Genomic DNA, 21039 nt, shown 5'->3' with positions numbered 1-21039 from the left:
ATTTTTTAACGAGCATGAACTATGCGCTAAAACTGCTCGATTTTATGTTTATTTTTTAACGATCATGAACTATGCGCTAAAACTACTCGATTACTCCAGTCATATGATAAGAATGTCTCATGTCAGATGCCATTTTTTATGGAGCTTGCGCCTTACAAAGCTTTGCCCCGCATCCTTTCTTTATGCAAGTTAGGAAACGACTAATCCAAAAAACAGATAAATAACCGCTCTTTGCTTGCACTCCAAAAGGTTTGCATGCCCCCAGGCATAAAGTACGATTTCAAGGTTACCCCTCAATTTGCAGACAAAACATTTGTTCTATCAGGAAAGGCCTACCTCTTTCAGGTTACCAAAGATTGTTCTATTAATCTTTCAAACAAAACATTTCTTCGGCAATGTCTACCGAGATAAACAAAGGTGAATGACGACACCCGCCGATTCACATAACTTTGACAAAAGAATCTTATTCTAGAACAACCCCTCTTCCAATCACGGACGGGTACGGACTATTCATATTCTCCCGCGGAAACCTACCCTATACCCAAAGTTTTCCTGCCGAAGCAGATCAGGACGCATGCCCCCTGGGTTCCAGTCATATGCCTCCGAATTACTCGCGCTCATCGGGAGGAAGGACCGTGGGTTGAGACATTTCTTGCGTGAAGAGACCATTTAGGGATGGTATATGACTATTTGCGATGCGTGATACGGGAAATGAAAGCTGGTCCACGAGCTTGACCACTCTTCCTTCGTGCAGAAAACACATTACTCTAAAGAGTGAGGAGACGATGGCTCCCATACAATATATATAGTCTCGTCCAAGGAGTAGGTTATAATCCAAGGGTCCTTGAACGACCATCACGTTCATTTGAACGGTTTTCCCTTTCAATGTGATAGGCACATTGGGGAGGATCCCTAAAGGTCGACTGGTTCCTTTATCGAAGCCTGTCAGATTTCTCATCTCAGGCAAAAGCGATGGCGAACCAAGCGCTTTCCAAGCAATAGAGGAAAGGATACTCACAGATGCCCCCTCATCAATGATGGAACCAGCCATGACCATTCTGTATATTTGGACGATAATTCTGAATGGTATGCTTGCTGGCAAACGGGGTTTGCCTAGTTGGTTCCAGTCGAAGGATACAACTAGGTTGCTTGGAGGTGGGACCGAGTAGACGGCCAGGTATCACTCTGACGAACTTCCTTCCTGCGATAAAGGAATGGGTGGATTGCCCCCGTGTTCGTCGGAGTCTGTGTTGATGAAGAGAATTTGGATGGTGTCATCCTTATCCTCTCCAGTGACTGTATCATTCGAAGATAAAACCTCTGAAGGCAAGACCAGGTCAACTGCCGCCTTGACCTTTTGACTTTCATCTGGTATGGATTCAGTTGGTTTATCTTCAATCATAGACGCTTCAGCCGACCACTTGAGCGGGCCAGCTGGATTCTCAACTAACGAAGGACTCGGCAAGAGTTTTTTATATCCAGGAGGAAGTCGTAACGGTGAAACCGGACGATCTTCCAAGACTCTTTTAGCCTCATCTAAGAAGGGACAACGGTGGAGGGCATGGTCGCCTTCGCACAATCTACAGGGAGGTCTAGCTCTCCCTTTTTGTCCTGGAACTTCACTTTCGCTAGTTGACGGTGTACTTTCAACATGGCTATCAGAGGTTGACGACACCGGATTGTGAAAACGGGGAGACCAGTCCCTTAGTATCCGAGGGATGCAAGGACAATCTCTATGAAAGTGGTCTCCCTTGCAAATGACACATGGCGATTTAGGCCTAGTCAGTGTTGTGTGTGGATTTTCATTAGACGACACTTGTTTTCCCTTATTTGCCTTTGGCTCCTTCTTCTTTTCCTCTTTCTTCTTCTTTTCCTTCTTCTCCTTAGGAACTTGGTTTTTAGCTTTACCAGTCCCATCACGCGAAGAGGGAGGAAGAGAGGAAGAATTATAGGAAGTAGAAGGTTGGTGGGAAATTCTGGACTCGTCTAACTGCTGATTCGACTGTTCAGGAATAGTGGTGTTCTGAACGATATTGGTTGAGAAGAGCCAAACCGGCAAGCCAATTGTCAGTCCTGGAAGCGACAATGTGGCCATATGGGGTGCACCAACATCTCCCCAAGAGGAGAAGGGACTAGGATTTCCACCAAGGGGAATTCCTTGGTTGGTAGGCTCCATTTTTCTCAACCTAAAGATCAACGCAGGAAAAAGGGTATGATTATTCCGTTTAAAATAAATTTTAACGACGCTTTGACGCAACTTGCTTTTTCAATTTTAAAGAGTCGAGAAAAAGCAAAAGATGACTCTAGTCGCCTTCGATGTTTTAACGAGCCCGAAGTGACAAATGCTCAGATGGACTTTTTCCGTTATAGAGTCTGAAAAAGACCAAAAGGAACTTCTCTCGAGTTCTAGGTAGAGGGTGTGCCAAACCAATCGCAAAACCACAGAATACTTTTTAGGGTACAGGCGGTCAATCTTCCCGAATGCTGTGTTCAGTGCATTGCGATCAATAGGGCGGCTGACACGGTTTCCTATGGATAAAGGTTTTATGCCTATAGGGGTCTCCCAATATATACTCGACGGTACGTGGGAGCACAATCTGTACTGGCACTTGTTGTCTCTCAGGAGGAATCACCCAACCATCAGCGAGGCAACAGTTACCAGGTTTTACGACGCCGGAACACGTCTCTAGCCTAGACCACTATGTTGTGCGTTAAGTTACAAAGCGTTGTTAAGTTCATTCAATTTATTTTAGGTTGATCTTTCTTAGAAGTTTGCATTTTTGGATCACCACGAGATGTAGATACAATTCCTAAATGCAGTCTAAAGATGATAAGCAAGCTTTTATCTCTTTTCAACAATGAAAATCCTAGCTACAAGGGGAAAAGAAAGACACAATCTTTTCTCAAAGAGCATAGAGCACACTGTAAATGCACTTTTCCTAAATCAATCCATATAAACTGTCAAAATGCAAATGCACTTGTGCATGTATTTGTTTTCACTTCCTTAATATTGATGCCTAAAAAGAAAGTTGTTGTACAAATTTGAATTCGATTTCAAGTGAAAACACAAACAAGTTTCTTTTTGAAATCCAAAAAGACGATTACGACACTTTATGATTTTTGAAGTAAATACTTGCTTCGACACTAGAAATTCATAAATTCAAACCAAAAGACAAAAGTAAAAGCGTAATCAACTGTGAACAGCAAACAAACTCACTCCTAAGATCCAAACGACACTTACGACAGGTCTAGATCTAAGGGCGACAGTATGACTAGTTTACTTTTGTAATGGGAAACTGCAAATGATGTAACAAATACACAAAAACAAATACAGTTTCTTCTATACAACTGAGGCGGATTTAAGGCAAAGAAAAGGGGTTCTCAGATAGGTACACACACTGATAACAGGCTGCAAAAAACAGAGATAAAACTGAGCAAAAAGAAGCAAAGAACCACAGCTGCACAGGGCAAAGGCTGATCAGCGCACCCCTTGCACAGAGAAACTGAATTGCAGTGCAGGTAGCCCTCTCAGGACCTGCGTTGAAATGCAGAACCTCTTCACAGAGCCTGCGCTGAAGCAGAAACGAGAATTGTCTCCGGGTTCTGGGTCACGGTTTGCAGTTTGATCTAAGGTTTTTGGCCGGATAAAAGCTATCAATAAGGTACAATTAGAGGGATGATTTAAAGGAGGACTAAGAGCTATCACAAAGGGAAGTTAGAGCATTTGTGGATCAGCTATTCAGATCATAAATAGGCCCAGTGAATGGACTAGAGTAGCAGATCTCTACTTTGCATTTGTAAATGGCAAATGCAGTTCGATTCGGCACTCCTGAGTTTATGAGATGAACAACAATAGAAACACAAATAAACTAACTAGATACGATCCCGAGCGGAGTCGCCAATTTATTGTTGGGAAAAGTATCCATCCAGAATGCCCCTATCCCACTCTAAGGTGTGACAGTGCCTTAGCAACAAACAAGGAAAACTACTTGAGTATTCTTCTTTATGAAATGTAAATGAAGAGGAAGAATGTAACTAACCTGTGTCTTTCGCTAGTTTGTTGATCCAATCGCTTCTCTCTTCAATAGCTCCCAGCTCCCTGCTCCCTTACCGGCCCAGCTTCACTAAATTCCTGCAAGATCACAGAAGAGAGAAACTACACAAAAGACATAGATTTACCTTCATAAAAAGCTTAGGATCAGATTAAGCTAAACATGCAAATATAACAAAACATCATTGATACACAGCATGTAGGAGAAACTCAAATAATTTTATTGATATGATAAGAAAGTCCAAGAGGAGATACAACCAAGTGAGTCTCGATCCAGCATCTACCTCCCAGCAAAGGAATCCCTTCCTCTCCTCCAACAAAGCATAAATCACCCAATGCACTAATCTCAATCTCAAACCAACAGCAATTCTCTGCAAAGTACAAAATTCCTGCCTCCTGGATCTCTGGGTGAGGGATCCATATATAGATGTAAGCAGAGAGGATGAGTCAGCTTATGTTTTGACTTGTGGCTTCTCTCTGTCAGTTCTTGCTTCCACTTGGAGGTTAAGAGCCTCTTACTCATCACTAGTCGAATTCATTGAGGCAAGTGTCATTGGAGAAGATTATGGAAGCTTCCAGTGTCTTTACACCTTGCGGAATGACCCTGCCATTTGGCATTTCTCGCTCAGCGCACCCTGGTAGTGCATTTAGGTGCGTTGCAATGCACCTAGCTAGTGTATTGGGGTGCATTGCAACGCAGGCAGCTAGTAGAGCATCTGAATTGATCCTGAATTGACTGTTTCTGAGTGGTTTTTGGTGGAGAACTTCTGGAAGAAGCTGTCATCGGTTGACCTTGTTCCTTTAGGGGCAGGAACAACACTTTTAGGGACTTTGGATCCCTTGGATTATGGACATTTCATGCTCAATGCTGTAAGGCACAAAAATGTCTATAACAAAGCCTGGTAAAGCTCAGGATTGAAAGAAAATATATTAGTAAAAACCCTAACGCTAAGGGTTTGACAGTGAAATTGTGGACAAATCCACCGAAATAAAGACCCTCCGAGAGACATTGGCCCAGCTGAACAAAACGTTCACCTCAACTGTTCGATCCCCTTACTAGTTGACCGAGAAAACCCGCGAGACCATAAGTTGCCAAACCGCCGCTGATAAATATAAACCAGGTGTATTGACCCTTGTTTGCTAGCGTTGTGACCATTCTCTCACGCTGTTCACTCCCGAGTGTAGGTGAAAACCCATCTTCGCACCAAAAAAAACCCTAGGGTTAGACCGCCATGGAAATTCCTCTTGGATTCTTCCATCTGATCTTCTCTAGACAAATTCCTTATTTCCATTTGATTTCTGTTCTATCTACAATTTCTTATCTAATATTGGAGCATCTCCATAGATTAGTTAACCTTACTAAACCAAACATTTTATTAGAAATAATCATTAATATTATAATATTACGACTTCATTGCACTTTTTGACCATACACAACTTGTTTTTATGTCACCATAATTCACCTTTAATGTAACATGATTACATTGAAAAATCAACCAAAATCCCCTCAAATAATTTTTCCTACATAGAATTCTTTACCATAAACAATACCTCTCCATTAAGCCAAAAAAAACACTTACACATTTCATTTAATTCCAATTCAACTAAAATCCCCTCAAATAATTTTTCCTGCATAGAATTCTTTACCATAAGCAATACCTCCCCATTAAGCCAAAAAAAACACTTACACATTTCATTTAATTCCAATTGAAAAACACAAAAGCATTTCATTTAAGTTCCATTCACGTTTCATGGCATTTCTGCTTTTCAAATATCAAAACTTGTTCATTTCCCTCGCGTTCCAGGGTTTTTCAAATATCAAAATTTTTTCATTTCCCTTGCGTTCCAGGGAGGAAGGTCGCCATGTCATCCCATTATGTTTCTCAAAGATCAAAATTTATTCATTTCCCTCACGTTGCAGGGTTTTTCCAGGGAAGAAAGAGGAAGGTCGCGGACATGTTGTCGCAGGTTTGATTTGATACATTTGGTTGAATACAAGAAATTGGATTCTAGGTGCCTCCAATCGTGGTGGTTTTATTCTACGAAGGGATCTGCACAAGGTTCCCCCACACTCTTTGTGCGATGGCCCATCCCCAAGCCTCCATCACTCTTTGCAACTTTAAAATACTTCTAGACAAGTGCAAGAGGCACTCAAGAGGCTGTATGTACAAGATTCCGCAAAGGAAGATGGAGCCGAAGGTATGTGTTATGTGCCAAAGAAGCGATAGGTGTCTTTCCGACCCTGAAATCAGTGAAGAAATTAAGCAGAAAAGAGAGCAAAAATGCGTTGATTAAGACGAGGAAATAAAATGTCCCAAGACTGTAGGAGGTCACCATCTAGATGCTCTGCCACAGGTGGATTGTGATGATCCAGTCGTCCCTATAAATGTCAGAGACAAAAAAGGCCTCAGATTTGCTTGTACCACAGGGTTCCGAGAGTTCCGGAGCAATGAAATCAGATGCCGAGGAAATGGATGTGAGCTAAGACAAGCAGGATCGAGGCTTTGTGCCAGAGGAGAGGTTTCCAGAGGATACTAAACCCACTCAAGAGGTAGGTAACTACATTTTATTTTTATTGCTTAATTATAAGAATTAATGCAAGAAACTTGCCCATGAGTGACTTCCGTTGGTTTAGGTGATAAGTCTGGATGGTAATTTTTCTACCAAAATCGCCCGGTGCTTTTCTGTTATGCCATTTAGGTGACATGGACAACAGTGATAGTGAAGCCTGGTGGTTGGGTTAAACTCTGCTGACCTCACTAGTGAACCAATGCCTTATGGGTGACTTATGTAGAGTTTTTCACTTTTGAAATAACTAATAGCTTGCATGTCATTCAATAGAATGGTTTAGGTTGGATGTCGATATTCCCAAGTAAATTTTTGTTAAAACTACGATGGGAAATGAATGAAAGATTAGGTCTACCCCTGACCGATGGACTTCTCTACCCTGTGCTACATACCCATTTAATGACATGCAACATTGTTCAGATCAATGTCAGTAGATGCGTGACTAGTATACCTCTTTTCCATTCAGTTCTTGTTCCTATTATCATTTCCATTCCTCTGTTGGGATTACACTTCTACAACACCACCAGTCTTTAAGTGCATGATATATTCAGGGAGATGGGTGGGTTCGAGTTGCTTATATGTTAAAATTCTATAGTCACGATTCTAGTTTTGTTTTGTTTCTAGTTATGTTTATGTTTCCTATTTCTAGTAAAGTAGGTTTTGTATCCCCAAAACTCAATTTTATAGTGGTAATGTACGCCGTCACTGAGGTGATTTACACTTATAATTCGCCAGAAACCTTGAGTCCTATTTCTTGTTCTATTCACCATGCAGTCATGTCTCTTGTTTTGTTTATGTTTTACCCTTTTTGGTAAAATACGCTTGGACTGTGGATTGATATTTTAACAAGATGGGTTGCGAGTAACAAGTCCTTGCCCAAGGGCATGATGCCAAGAGAAAATACTGTCAATTCTTGCATCCAAAAAATGAAAACAGTCCAACTCCATATCCCACAAACAGTCTTCTAATGGCATATTTAATCAAGTTAAAAAACATACAGTAAAACAAGTAAGTCTAACTCCATATCCCACAAACAGTCTTCCAATGTCTAATAGGAATTCCTTCTGTACAAGAGTAGAATATAAGTACATTGTACTCGTTCTTAGAAACCATATTTCCTTAGAAAAGATAATAGTCCTAAAGTTATGAACTATTAACTATCATTGTTCATAAAGTTTCTTTTGAAGAGAATCAAATTATATCAATAAATATGCAGAGAACAGAAACAATTCATCTCTTCCTCTGTTTCTTTCAACTAAAATCCAAATGACATTTAACAACATAGCTAACTAGATAAGCTAAACTTATTTTGATAGCAGGATTACAAATAAAGATAAGTATAGAGTTATACTTGAGCCCTGAGCTTTACTAGCTTGAAATCAAAATCATCTTTAAGAGCTTGAAATCGGATGACACTATCCAAGATGGATGGTTGAGGCATGACGCAAAATTTTCACCACCATAATACTCCCCTATTCCCCTATACAACACTCTGTTGTAATATCTAGTTGAACTAAACAAGAAGATACAAATACTTTAATTTTGAAAGAAGTCCAGTTAATTTGATCGAGTCACTATTCAAACATAACATCGAATTGGATCATTTCATCCTTTGGCCCCAGATTGTTTGGCACCAGCTGATCTCTTTTCCAGGTATTGTTGATGATACTCTTCTGCTCTGTAAAACTTCTTCGCTGGCAGGATCTCTATCATGATCTCTTTATGCAGTGGCTTTTGGTGCCTTTCCATTGATTCCCGTGCAGCTCTTTCCTGATCAGCTGAATAGTAATATATGCCAGATCTGTACTGAGTGCCTTTATCATTTCCCTGCAAATATATGCACACAGTGCTGACAATTCATGTATCTGATGCAATTTCTATACATCAACCAGATACAAGTGTCTTTATAGTTTTTGCCTTTTGTGGTTATGAAATAGGAAAACCACATCAAGATCCAATCATATTTTCTATAACCCACCCTGCACCCGTATAGCAGGATCCAATTATATTTTCTATACCCCGCTCTGCACCCCCATAGCAAGTATGTTAACAAGCCATTGAAATGAAAAGTATATGGTAGATACATTGCCAAATACCTGGATTTGGTTTTCTGGTTAAGGAATCATATGAATGTGTGAAAGGCTTTGAATTTCAGCTTTCAAAGAAGCCAATGCTTCAAGCTGGCAAGTCTATTAGCATAGATATAAGTTAATTCCAAATTTGTGATATTAATTTTTAAAATACTAATAATAACATGTTTGATCATGTAGTTTTTAAAAAAATTAGAATTCTTAAGGATTTTATACAGCTTTTAAAAAGATTTGGAGATTTTTAATGTAAAATATTTTTATCCTATTCAAATCATTTTAGAAAATACAAAATTAATTTCAGACTGAAATTTACACCTTAAAATTTCCTAAATTATGTGTTTACATTCGTTGTTATTAAGCTGAATGGGGATCCTAACAAACATTTGAAAATAATATAATGAACCACGCAGTGATATATGAGACTGAAGACACCCTCAATGCCTGCACTCAGAATTCATTAGGAGTTTAGATTTGAAGTGCAATTATAGAATATTAATGGGACTCCACTCCCAATTGCATCGCTTCAAACCAGAGAAATGAGGCCAGGTATATTGAAAACCGGTCTTTGCTTAAAGCACTAGATATATATCACAGCCTGAAGCCTACAAATCTTTTGAAGCACAGGAAATAGAATTCAAATACATTAAGACGCCCAAATCTGATTTAGTCCGATATTTGAAATACAGAGAATTCTAATGGCTTCCATTTTTTTTTTAACTAACTGATGCTTCTGAGGAAAGTTGATTTGTCATAAAAGTATGTACATGATTTTAACCAGTAATGAAAATTAAATTTCAGATCAATCTACTAATCTACAATATGCAATACGATATAAAATAGATTTGGGAATTCTATTAGCTAAGTTGCTTTTTTAGAACATGAGAAATGAGGAAACGGTTAGCGTGCATCTTCTGTCCATTCCAACTAGAGTAAGAAACCATAACGGTGGAGACTCCTTTGGCAATGGCATCGAAATAGGGGGTCATGTGGATGTTGACTAATTGTTTATAATTGCTGACAGTGTTATTCTCATCGACACCCCGGGTTGTTCCACCATCGCCCACAAAGTGCTTAGCACACGCTACAATATTTGACCTGACAAACATCAATAAATCACATGGTTAGAAAACTATTTCAGGAAACTGTGGTACAATTGATTGATCAAAGAAATTCATATTCTAAGCATGGATAAAGCAAAATGTTTGCAGCTTAATGTTCAATTATATAGAAAACTGTGGTACAATTGATTGATCAAAGAAATTTATGTTCTAAGTAGGGATAAAACAAAAAGTCTGAAACTTACTGTCCAGCCACATACGACACCCCCTTTGTAAAGATCCTGCAGACCTGCTCGCATCAAACAAGACATTCTAAACAGTGAAAACTTGACTCTCATTTTTGAATGAACTTCCATCGAGCATTTCCATGCCAGAGTCTTACAGCAACACATGGAGAAAATGGGTATTGAATGCCAGTAGATCGAACTTCCAGAGCTATCGCAGCTCCAATTCTTTTAACCAGATCGGGATCCCTGTGTCCATAAAACGTTGATACAAATTGTTAGCCAAACTTTCTAGAAGATTTTGATTTTGAGGGCAGTAATCAGAAGCCAGAGTTCCCATGATATATTAAACATCAACATTTTCACCCTGATTCTGTTATTATCCCAATTCAGTTACTCAAGATTTTGCCCATAATCATTCAGATAACCCTAGTTACTTTTCAAATCATTGTCTCCTAACATTTTGCTCATTGCAATCAGAGTGGCCCTTGGCACTTTCCAAATCATAATACTACTTACGATGAAAAAATAATGCCTATGGATATAGGCCCAGGCTCTCTAGTATTGTCCAGAGATAAAGGGTTTTCATGAAATATAGCCGACCACTCAACCTACTCATTTGTTTAAATCATTAGCCATGACATTTTCTAGTTGCAAGGAAATGCTGTGAAGAAAAAATGGAGTTGATACTCTACTTGCCTGATAGCTCCAAGCCCAACATTGTGAGGGAAGATGGTAGCCCCATAGACATTGTTGTGACCATGAACAACATCAATCCCATATACAAAACGGTTCTTAGATTTAAAAGAACTTTTAGGCCCCAAAATCATAAAATTAAGTCTATCTAGAATAATAGGCATGGCTTAGTCTATTACATTGCAGTAAGTCATATAAGGAAAAGTACAACGTAGTGAGTGATACAAGGCAAGGTATATGGTGCTACATTAAGGAATTGCACGTGAAGTTCTCAGATCACTCCTGCGTGTCATCTCATAACTATATTAATATGCTGAGGGAAAAAACTCATATTTTCGAGGTCTTAAATTATTTTGATTTGAGAAGCGAGATAGAAATGGATTTAGGGTGGGGATTAATGGGTGGAAAATGAAGATTTTATGAAGTTCTAATGATTTTTAGCAAATGTATATCTTATTGCAAAGAGGCCAGAGTGCAGAGAGGCCAGAGAATGTGCTTACCATGTGGAATACTACTTCGAAGGTATCCACCACAGAAAAGAGGCCAACTAGCCCTTTTACTCCCAATGCATTTTAAGCCCTATAAACATTTTCCTGAAAGTATTTTTGTTAGGTACTTGTTATTGTGATTTGCTCATATAACTGGATCCCATTTTACCATAACCCTTTAGATTCCTATGGTAATATGATTGCTTTTTTCTTCCATCTGATTTGTCTCAAGTGCAAGATTCAAAGAAAGTTTTCAATCTTAATCAATTATTGAGAATGCTAACATCTAAATATAATGTAGTTCATTGTTTTTAATTAAACTGTGTGAAATCAATAATAGAAGTCCTAGTGCCCAACAGGATTTTATGGCTTGATTGACAAATATAATAAAATGGAGTACTTCCTCCAAAATTTGTGACCTGACTCAACTAGGATGTTTTTACTTTGCAAAATTGGAAAGTGTTCAAGGTTGTAAGTTAAGATATGTATCAAGTGTGCTATATATAAATTGCACACTCTAGGTATAATTACTAGTCAAATATTATAGCCAGTAGTAAATACGATGGTATGGTTAACTAATTTACAAGTTGCTTAATATTTATCCCCAGACCATAAAACAAATGTGTGATTTGTTTAACCCATGAGTGAAAACGATTTCGATAGAACAACAAGGCTGTGATGCAACGGCATACCTACCCAACAAATAATTTATTTGCTTAATAGATTATAGATATTCTATACAATAAACCTATGTGAATATGGTCATCTTATTAAACCAGACAAATCAGCTCAGAATAATTCGGTATTCAAAAGCAAAGATCATTTTCTTATACGTTCAAACATGTTCAAACTAGCCATCATTTTTATTCATTGAAATTTTCTGACACAGTCAAAGCCATTATATCCCTTAACATTTACTTACAAGCTCTGCCAATGGATCATGTTCAGATTTTGTGAACAACACAACTTTCTCAAGCTACTTTTTAATGCCCACATACATATATATATACCTCAAGGGTAGTTTAATGCCCACGTACACATATATATATATACCTCAAGGGTAGTTTAATGCCCACATACACATATATATAGTTCAAAGGTAGTTTAGGACTAACTAATCAGTTCATTTCTCAAATAAAAATCTTGAAGAAAAAAAAGATATACTACAGGTAAGATAGGAAAATCATGGAAATAAATAGCATTGATGACAGTGTATACAAATAGGTATTGTTTTCACAAGAGTTTTTTTCATTCCTCAAATTGTGGTTGGGCTAGAAAACAGAGTTTCGATGTAAATGTAGATGAGAACCTTCCTTTCTGAGAGCAAACCTGGATATTAAAGATATGAGTAAGAGGAAAACAGTTGCATATAGTCGAACAGTGAAGCAGGCAATAAAACATTGACCCCCAGCCCCTGCAAGGCCTTTACAACAGTAATATTTGAATGCTTAAATGACTTGCACCTCCCATTTGTTCTGGGCCATTGAAAACACTATTGTTATATTGAAAAAAATGACTTTAATGCTACTTCACATTACTCACTCAAGGTTTATAAATTATCTATAAGATCTCTGCAATTACCCAGGTATGTTTTACATAAATTGCAAATTTATTAAAAACACTGTGCAATGGGATTTACATTGTTAATATGTAGTGTGAAATCCAAAAATTGCAAATTTATTATACAAACTGTGCAATGGGCTTTACATTGTTAATATGTAGTGTAGAATAGAGAATAGGCAAATTACCTTGCCTCATTAGTGGAAGTCCACAAGGAGTGATAAAATTTTGCTCTATTGTACTTAGTATCTGAAACAGAAAAACCAACCAAAAGAAAAGAGTGTATACATACATGAATCATATCCTCTTCCTGAGAGAAGCTAAGTTAGCAATAACCTCAGTACGTGATAGCAATAAGCTCTTTGGCATCCTTTATTAGGAGGTATCCTTTGACAAATAATTTCATACCTACTTCTTTTCGCCAGAAGTGAAAAAAAGAATTGACAAAATTGACCTCAAGCATACTTGCATTGAAGCTTCTAGATTGTGGATCAAAGCTGAAATCTAAATACAGTCCCAAACCCCTGAAAGCATGAAACCAAGCACCGAAAAACCCCAAGAAGACCTGCACACCAATGAAACTGTGTGCACGAATCAAGCTGCCCATGAAGCAGAACAAAATGCCAGTCCTGCACCAACCTCCAACATGATCTATAAAATCTACAATCCCTTAAAAGATGCTCCAAGGATTTTAAACGATGAAAAAAGGGGCACAAACTATCTGACTACTTCCTTTTGGCATGGTGAACTTTGGAGGGCAGCCCTTGAAATACCAATGGAACAAAGACCCACACCTTGTAGCTCAAATGGAGAGACCATACACTGTGACTGATAGATCAATCGAGAATCCAGGTTGAATACCTCATACCATATGAGGGAACAATCTCTAAAAAAAGGCCATTTTTCCCTTTAACCCACTTGGTAGGTCAAGTCAGGCCTAGACATCTTGCTTGTATATGTGAAAGCTATCCACCAAGATGCCAATTGACTGACGATGGTCTGAAACCTCTGAAAGCATCAATGATGGAGCTAATCAATGGGTCTATTCGAGTCTGCTTTCAACGATGAAGCCAATAAATGGGTCTCTATTCGAGGCTATGGCCTAATAGGTATGAAAAGCAAAGTATGGATAACACTCCCTACTAAATATTGTGTCAAAGATATAGCAAATATGATGCAACAGCTAGACCAATCTAAAAATGGTCTCAAGCGAGAGTGAATGGGTCACAAACTCTACCTGAACAATGGCATGCGGAATTGTTTTATTTCTCTTGATCATGCAAAAGCATATGGGTCTCTACACTCTATATCTTGGCATAGTTTGTCTCAGAGGCAAGGCCCTCACACCTCAAACCCATAAAGAACAGTGGAGAACAATGTGACCTCAAGTTGCAAATCTACAGAAGGGAAGCTTCCATCCGTATGTTGAGAGTAGACCAGTGATAGTAACACACTGCACTAAAGAACTTCAGACGAGATTTTCTCTCCAAAGAAGTCCAAAGAACCAAAAGAATATATTATAACACCCTATAGGTGTATAAAAACATAGTGCTATGATTAGCAAAGCATAGTGCCCTGGTTAGAGTTAGAACATGAAACTGCTTTTCATCAGTAAAAATCTATCATCGAGAACTGTAAGGCAATCCTGATTGAATCTTTAGCCTACTAAACTGTCTGCTTCTTGATAATGAAGGAAGCCGAGATTCTGAACCCCCGTTGTCGAAGAGGTAATGTCAGGAAACCACAGAGCTAGCCCAGTGTTGACCACTCTGACATCCATAAGTCATATGGTACTTTCTTTTTCTGGTTTTGCTTTCTATTTGCCTTGGTACAATCATTATTCTAGCAGTTGTAGTCAGCCTGGTGCAGTAGTAGGAGGAAGTACTAGTAGTTTCAGTGCTAGTACAATATCAAGGGGTCAGTAGAGTGGTGGTAGTTCATACCCAAGTGTGGCTTCAAACATGATTTCTTTATCCTACTAAACTGTATGCTTCTAAGATCGCCCTTGATTCGTTTATACCAGGGGTGACATACCATAGTGAGGAGCTTGGCATAGAGAATACCGAGGTCCGATTTTGCGGGCCCAAGATATGAACCGCAGATAAGGGTTCCTTTAGATTAAGTGCTACGGTACTGGATGTAACACTATATGGTGCACTGAAATGGTTCTATCGCAGGCTCAGCGGAAGTGTCTCTTTTAACTAAAGGCGCAAGTGGAAGCGCAACTGATAAAGTGAGCATGGTCAGAAGCTACTCTTATAGAGGTTGCAACTGACTTCAGCAATGGACACAGATGCAATTCCAAGTTGGTTAAGTGTTTGTTGGTTCATGGATGCGTTGGGCACTCTGTCCCTAAATGCTATCTGCTGCCATGCATTTCAAAGATTACCACAGAAAGGAATCCCTCTTGGGTTACCCGAGACAATTAGCACAGAAAGGAATCCCTCTTGGGTTGCTCGAGACAATTAGCACAGAAAGGAATCCCTCTTGGGTTGTCCATGGACAGTCAATATCAAGGGTAAGTTTTGGATATTAATCTTTAAGTGGTTGAGATTTAATCCAGATATGGCTGTATCAATAAAGCAAATGAAATGAATGAAAGAGTGCATCCTAAGTAAGAGGAATTCAAATTAAGTGCACAGTGAACTACCATGATGCTGCAAATAACAACTTAGTCAATACAGCCAAGAGATTCAAGGAGCTAGAACAAAACATAATTGTACCAGGTAACATATTAGAGTAACTTGAATAAAAGCACAGAGGACTAGCCAATTACCGAGATGGTTTTCCAATTCCACTTGCATCTTCCAGATTGTGAGATTTATTTATGTAGGGGGGAGCTCTGATACCAACGTAACACTCTACGTTGACTTAAAGTGTTCAAATCAGTCTTGTTAGAACATAGATACCAACTCTGCAAACAATGGAAAAACAATATTTATGAAAACTGGGATTGGGAACATAGAACACAAGATAATCTATGCCACTGCATTTTACTTCTGCAAAAAGACTTCAAGTAGCAACAACAAGAGCTGAGGAAATGCTAGTGTGCTTAGGGAGACTCCCCCTTAGGTGAGCTTTCGTTAAAATGGGACTTCTTATATAAAAATTCCAGAAATTCAAAACACGAGTAGAAAGGAATCGATTATTATTAGGCCGATAGGCCTTCCTTTGAAAGAAACTTTCATCGTCCTTTTGTTTCTGAGACTGACAACTGGCGTCCACATTCAGCGGGAAATTGTTCAAGCATTTCTGTTATGGTCTTCATCATTCAGGAGGAATGGTCGGCATTTTTGTTATCGGCGCCTAGCGGGGGTCGATATCCCTCGCTTCTGCTATCATTCGTGCCTATCCCTCGCTTCTGCTATCATTCCCGCCTCTCTATCGCCGGAAATTGCCGTATGTGTCTCATCAAGGTCAAGAAGAGTCCCAAGCCCGTGGCATCTTGCACCATGCCTGCGCTTCTTGGTAATTTATTGCTTTCGCCCTTTTCCCTTTGGTTTCCTCCAATCCCCAAGCTGTTAAATGCTGCCAGAGGATATGAACTTGAAGGATGCTAATTTTTGGGTTTAACTGTCAGGCATGAAGATAAACACTGATACTCTGATGGCGATAAAGGCAAAGGAAATTTATTGCTTTCGCCCTTTTCCCTTTGGTTTCCTCCAATCCCCAAGCTGTTAAATTCCTTGAGAGCCCACATATGCCTGGCCATTGCAGTTTATATATTGATATCCACCAAAAGGAAGTCTTGGAGAGTGGATATCAGCCACTGGAGGGAAAATGGCGAACCAGTATTCCACCAAAAACGCTTTTGAAAGCCTGGTTGTGAGCACCATGATGAGTCGACTAAATATGCGCAGCCCTTTTCTGGACACCAATACCTTCCTATCCAACTCGTATGATCGCATCATCGCGGATGAGAGCAAGAGCCCATTGGAGAGAGAGGAGGCGAAGCTGGAGAAGAATATCGTTCAGATTATATCCAGCAGGGACACTGATAAACTGAAGGCGAACTCCGGCCAGGCCGTCACCATTGGCGAGCACCAGGTTTGCGTGGGGTTCCACGAGGACCCAGAGCCCGGCTACCGCGTCTGGGAATGGCACGGTCACATCATGCTCTATGATGAGGAGAAGGGCTACACGGCAAAGTATATCTACGAGAATTTCTTCGAGAAGGCAACTGAGTTTAAGCGTAGAGTGGCTAAACCCCAGGAGAAGAAAGACAAGGAGAAAGAGGCCTCTGGTGGAACTGTGGACTTAGGAGGGCTTATTGATACCGTCAACGAGATGAACGCTCGAATTTTGTGCAGAAATATGAGTGCCAGGTCCTTCAAGTGAAGTTGCACGGTGGTTAATCACCGGGGTTTTTGGGCTTAGGGTTTATGCGAACTTACTGGTAAGAAGCCCCCCCTTTAAAACAAAAAAATTATGTGCATTGGTTGGTTCTGGTAAGTCGGATAATGCTTTATTACTTCGGGAAAAGTATTTTCTATAATAACTGGTGGGTGGTAGTTGTAATATGAAGTCCTGAATTACTCTTGAGATAATTGCAGCATTTAAAGGGGATTTGTGCTTGTAAATCAGAAATGTCATGTGCTTGGGTTTGTTTCAGATGTGGAAATTATTCAACTTTTTCTGATAGTCCCAAACAGGTCTTCAGGGTTTCCATGCCCTGTGCATGTTGTTGTTGGACACGGCAATTGCATCCAATTCTGCAAAAAATGTTGTTCTTTGTGAAATATAAAGGACCTTTTATTTGTGTGAAATCCAGGTATTGTAACCGCTGCTCTGATAAAATTTAAATATATTGTTTTGAAATTGCATGGTTAGTGGTCTGGATGCTATAATATGTATTCACTGTACCAAACTCTGTAGCTATGCTCTCATAAGCAGAGAGCAGCTGAAAGATTTCCATAAATTACATATTAGATAGGGCTTTTGGCATGCTTCTTCTATTAAGAGAAGATTATGGACAATAATTCATTTATTATCTCCATTGTATTTTCTTTATGCTGCTTCTTTTAAAAATAATTGGAACCTGTATTGTCTTAATCAAGATGTATTATTCCTTATTAAATTTGTTATTGCATATAGATAAGGGAGGTGCTCTAGGCCCAGATCTTATTTTGCTATTGCACGTAGAGAAAGGAGGTAATCTAGGCCTGTCTGGTGATAATGTGATGGTATTTTAATAAAATGAAGAATAGAACCATATCTTGGCAGGGATTAATTATTTATTTTAGTTGTCATATTTGAATAACAATAAACTACTCTAAGCCAGTCTAGGGATGATGTGATGATATTTTAATAAGATGAATTACAGAGCCATATCAGGGATGAATTAGTTATTTTACTTCATATTTAAATAATAATAAACTAACATAGATCCTGTTAAACAGGGCTGTATATTTGAATAACAATCAAGGTGTATATTTAAATAACAATTGTAAATAAACTAGCATAGATCAATGTTAGCCCGGCAGGATATATTGTGTTATTAGTTGTTGAGAGGTAGGAATCTCAAGTTTTTGATCCTTAATAAATTGTGTATTATTTGTTGAGAGGTATGCATTTCAAGTTTTTTATCCTTAATAAATTAATTTAACATTGATTTATTGGTTAGTTTTCTCTCAAGGATTAAAAAAAAGCCTGGTTCAATATAAAATAGTATATGCTAAAATTCAATTTGAGATGGTTCAGCATAAAATTTTATATACAAAAATTCAATTCGAGATTTTTCCATTGAGCTTTAGGTGTAGTTTACTTTGCAGTTTTACAATGTAAAACTATTTTTTTGGGTAGGTATTTTCTAATGTAAAGTTGATTCCAGAGGGAGTTCTTGATGTTTGTTGTTTATTTATGTAATAACAATTATATCTGTCTCTGTTTGTGTTGAATTGAGAAAATATCCTTCTCTGAGCTACGAGAAATATCTGGACTTGAGTTACGAACTTACCTTCTAAATCCAAGATGCAAAATTTCGCTGATGAACTCGTATTTTATCTTGGAAGGTTTGATGGCTTATACCGTTAGTTTGGTTGAAACATATAAATAGCCCATTGTCCATGCATTGTGTGGTGATCTGACAAATAAAAGAATTTGTCATTTTGTTTCTTAGCTATAGCAATGATCTGATGCAATAAAACTTTGATTTAGAAGTCATTTTTCCAGATTCAAATAGAAGTGTTCATCTTTTATTTATTTAGGAGTGTATATATTAATGGGAAGGACTATCCTGTGTACATGGTTATGGTCATATGTACCATATTTATTTTCCAATTACTCACTTTCCATGAGATGCATCTGATAATAAGTTGGTACCAACTTTAGTGCCATGTCAGTTGAGCTGTAGTCTCACTGTAAAAATGTGGGAGTTTACTATTGCTGGCCCAAGTTGGGCTCCCAGGAAAAATAAGAGAATTCTCAGCCATATACCCAGAAGTGCAGTTCTAATATGAATAGATTTTAGCAGCAGATTGGGGAAATCAGTCCCTGACTTGGCCAAAAAATAAGGGGTGTTATGGTAATGAGAAAAGAAAAATTTAACCCTGCAATCATATCATCTAAATTTAATTTAAAGCACTGGCCTGACAATGGTATCATAACAGAATAGAAATCATGATCAGGTCACATCTTGTTTCTAGCATTATTTTCCTTCCAAAATTTAACTCACTTCTTTTGTGGACCCCAAGGTTCATCATTCAAATTCACAAAGCTACTTTGAATCTACTGAGGGTTAAAATGGAACTATTTTGTATTTTTGTGTGTGCCTGTGTAATTGAAGCTGAACATAATTGCAAGGGTCATCTTTATTCTTCCCTGGAATTTACTACAGGTGCTGCGCTTTCTGTTATATGTAATAGGATGTTTCCCTGAAAGGTTTCCCATGCTGAATAGGATTTATGTTGTGCACAAATGCAAATTTAAGGTTCCACACATCAAAATTTAATGCACTCCAAGTGCTATGCTTTTTCTGATTTTGATGCCAGCTGACTTATCTTAGGATTTATGTGTGCAATGCAATTCTAGGGTTCTGTACATTGCAGTTTATGCTCCACGTGCTTTGCAATTTCCGTGCCTCCCAGAATATTACATTCTCGATTCTCTGCACTCCGACCTTGTTGCCCCGGACACCCATTAACGACAGCAACAGCAACAACCGAAGAAGAAAAGTATTATGAAGTTGAGGTTGAAAATGCAGAGGACGAATCAGATTCTGATGTTGGGGGAGATAAAGACAACCAGCAAGTAAAGGGCAAGGGATTGAGGTGGGCTGATGTAGACGACAATGGATTGGATAAGGCGCAAAAAAGGCTCATAGAAGCTCTGCCTCCAAAGTTGTCTGGAAGGAGCAATGGCTTGATGAAACATATAATTTGTTTATCAGAAGAGGATGATCCATCTGAATTAATCATGAAGTGGGTGAGAATAATGAAGCCCAAAAGAGTAGATTGGCTTGCAGTCCTCAAACAGATGGAGGAACAGAACCTCAACCATCCCTTCTTCTTCAAGGTCAGTGGCTTTTCAATTATTATAGATGTGCTTCTTAAATATAGATGGACTGAGTAAATTATTAACCAAGTTGATCTGTATGACATTTTCTTTTCAGTCCACTAATGCTTTTACTGCTCTGCAATTTATGCCATATGCCATACGAAGCTTCTTGGCAGTGTTATCAGACTCTTCGCAGTCCAAGTGGAGTCGCGAGTTTGACTATGTTTTAAGAGGAAACAGAGTCTAATCAGCTGAATCTGAATCATTCCCGACTTATTCTTTAAAGTTTAACTCATAAATATCACCCAAACTCACTGTTACCACTCAAATTATCACCTAGGAGGAAAAGTCCTAACCTCAATGGGACAGCCTAGACGCATAATAGGCAAGCCACTCACTGTCACCTTGATGGCCTTGCCCGACCAAGGAGACTGCCTATCCCAGGGGGAATCCGCATGATCAATTTAAACTTAGATTGTTGGGAGAGAAATTGGAAAATACTAGCATGAATTGACTACTCTTATGCTTAACTCAATCAAATCGATTCATTCGTCAAAGATGTGAGAATACACAAAATTCATATACTCGTTAAAATTCTAAGCTTCCAAGAGCAGGCATCCATATGTTCTAAGGCTAACTGTATCAGACAATCAGGCTACCGCAGGCACTCCATGCATTTGTTCATCTGATCGAAAATCATGGCCTCTTCCTCTTCCACGACCTACAATCCCATCTGTGCCATAGACAATGGGGCCCATATTATATAATCAGTTGCTCAGTCCAATCACATTGAACCCAAGGGTACTTTTT

At 38.7% G+C, this 21039-nt stretch overlaps 1 protein-coding gene and 1 long non-coding RNA gene across 2 annotated transcripts; both read left to right on the top strand.

The window, feature by feature from the left end:
• Positions 1 to 16515: 16515 nt before the first annotated feature.
• Positions 16516 to 17026, top strand: LOC149220248 (uncharacterized). Its single transcript, XM_089387031.1, has 2 exons — positions 16516 to 16911; positions 16997 to 17026. Exons 1-2 carry the CDS (start codon positions 16516 to 16518, stop codon positions 17024 to 17026), a joined length of 426 nt encoding a protein of 141 aa, XP_089243157.1.
• Positions 17027 to 17045: 19 nt separating this feature from the next.
• On the top strand, positions 17046 to 17688 carry LOC149220247 (uncharacterized). Its single transcript, XR_016248744.1, has 2 exons — positions 17046 to 17131; positions 17388 to 17688. It is a non-coding gene; the product is annotated as an uncharacterized LOC149220247 (long non-coding RNA).
• The last annotated feature ends 3351 nt before the right edge of the window (positions 17689 to 21039 follow it).

Source organism: Pinus tabuliformis, chromosome Q (assembly GCF_031772625.1).
Source record: "Pinus tabuliformis cultivar Carrire ecotype Pingquan chromosome Q, CPIR1, whole genome shotgun sequence".
Taxonomy (NCBI): domain Eukaryota; kingdom Viridiplantae; phylum Streptophyta; class Pinopsida; order Pinales; family Pinaceae; genus Pinus; species Pinus tabuliformis.
Note: the sequence above shows the minus strand (reverse complement) of the source record. Positions and strands in the feature narration are given on the sequence as shown.

Bases quoted from the DNA above. Each gene is read 5' to 3' on its own strand.
- LOC149220248 (XM_089387031.1), top strand. From the start codon at position 16,516: ATGGCGAACCAGTATTCCACCAAAAACGCTTTTGAAAGCCTGGTTGTG. The intron at 16,912-16,996 runs GCAACTGAGTTT...CTGTGGACTTAG, and splicing joins ACGAGAATTTCTTCGAGAAG to GAGGGCTTATTGATACCGTC.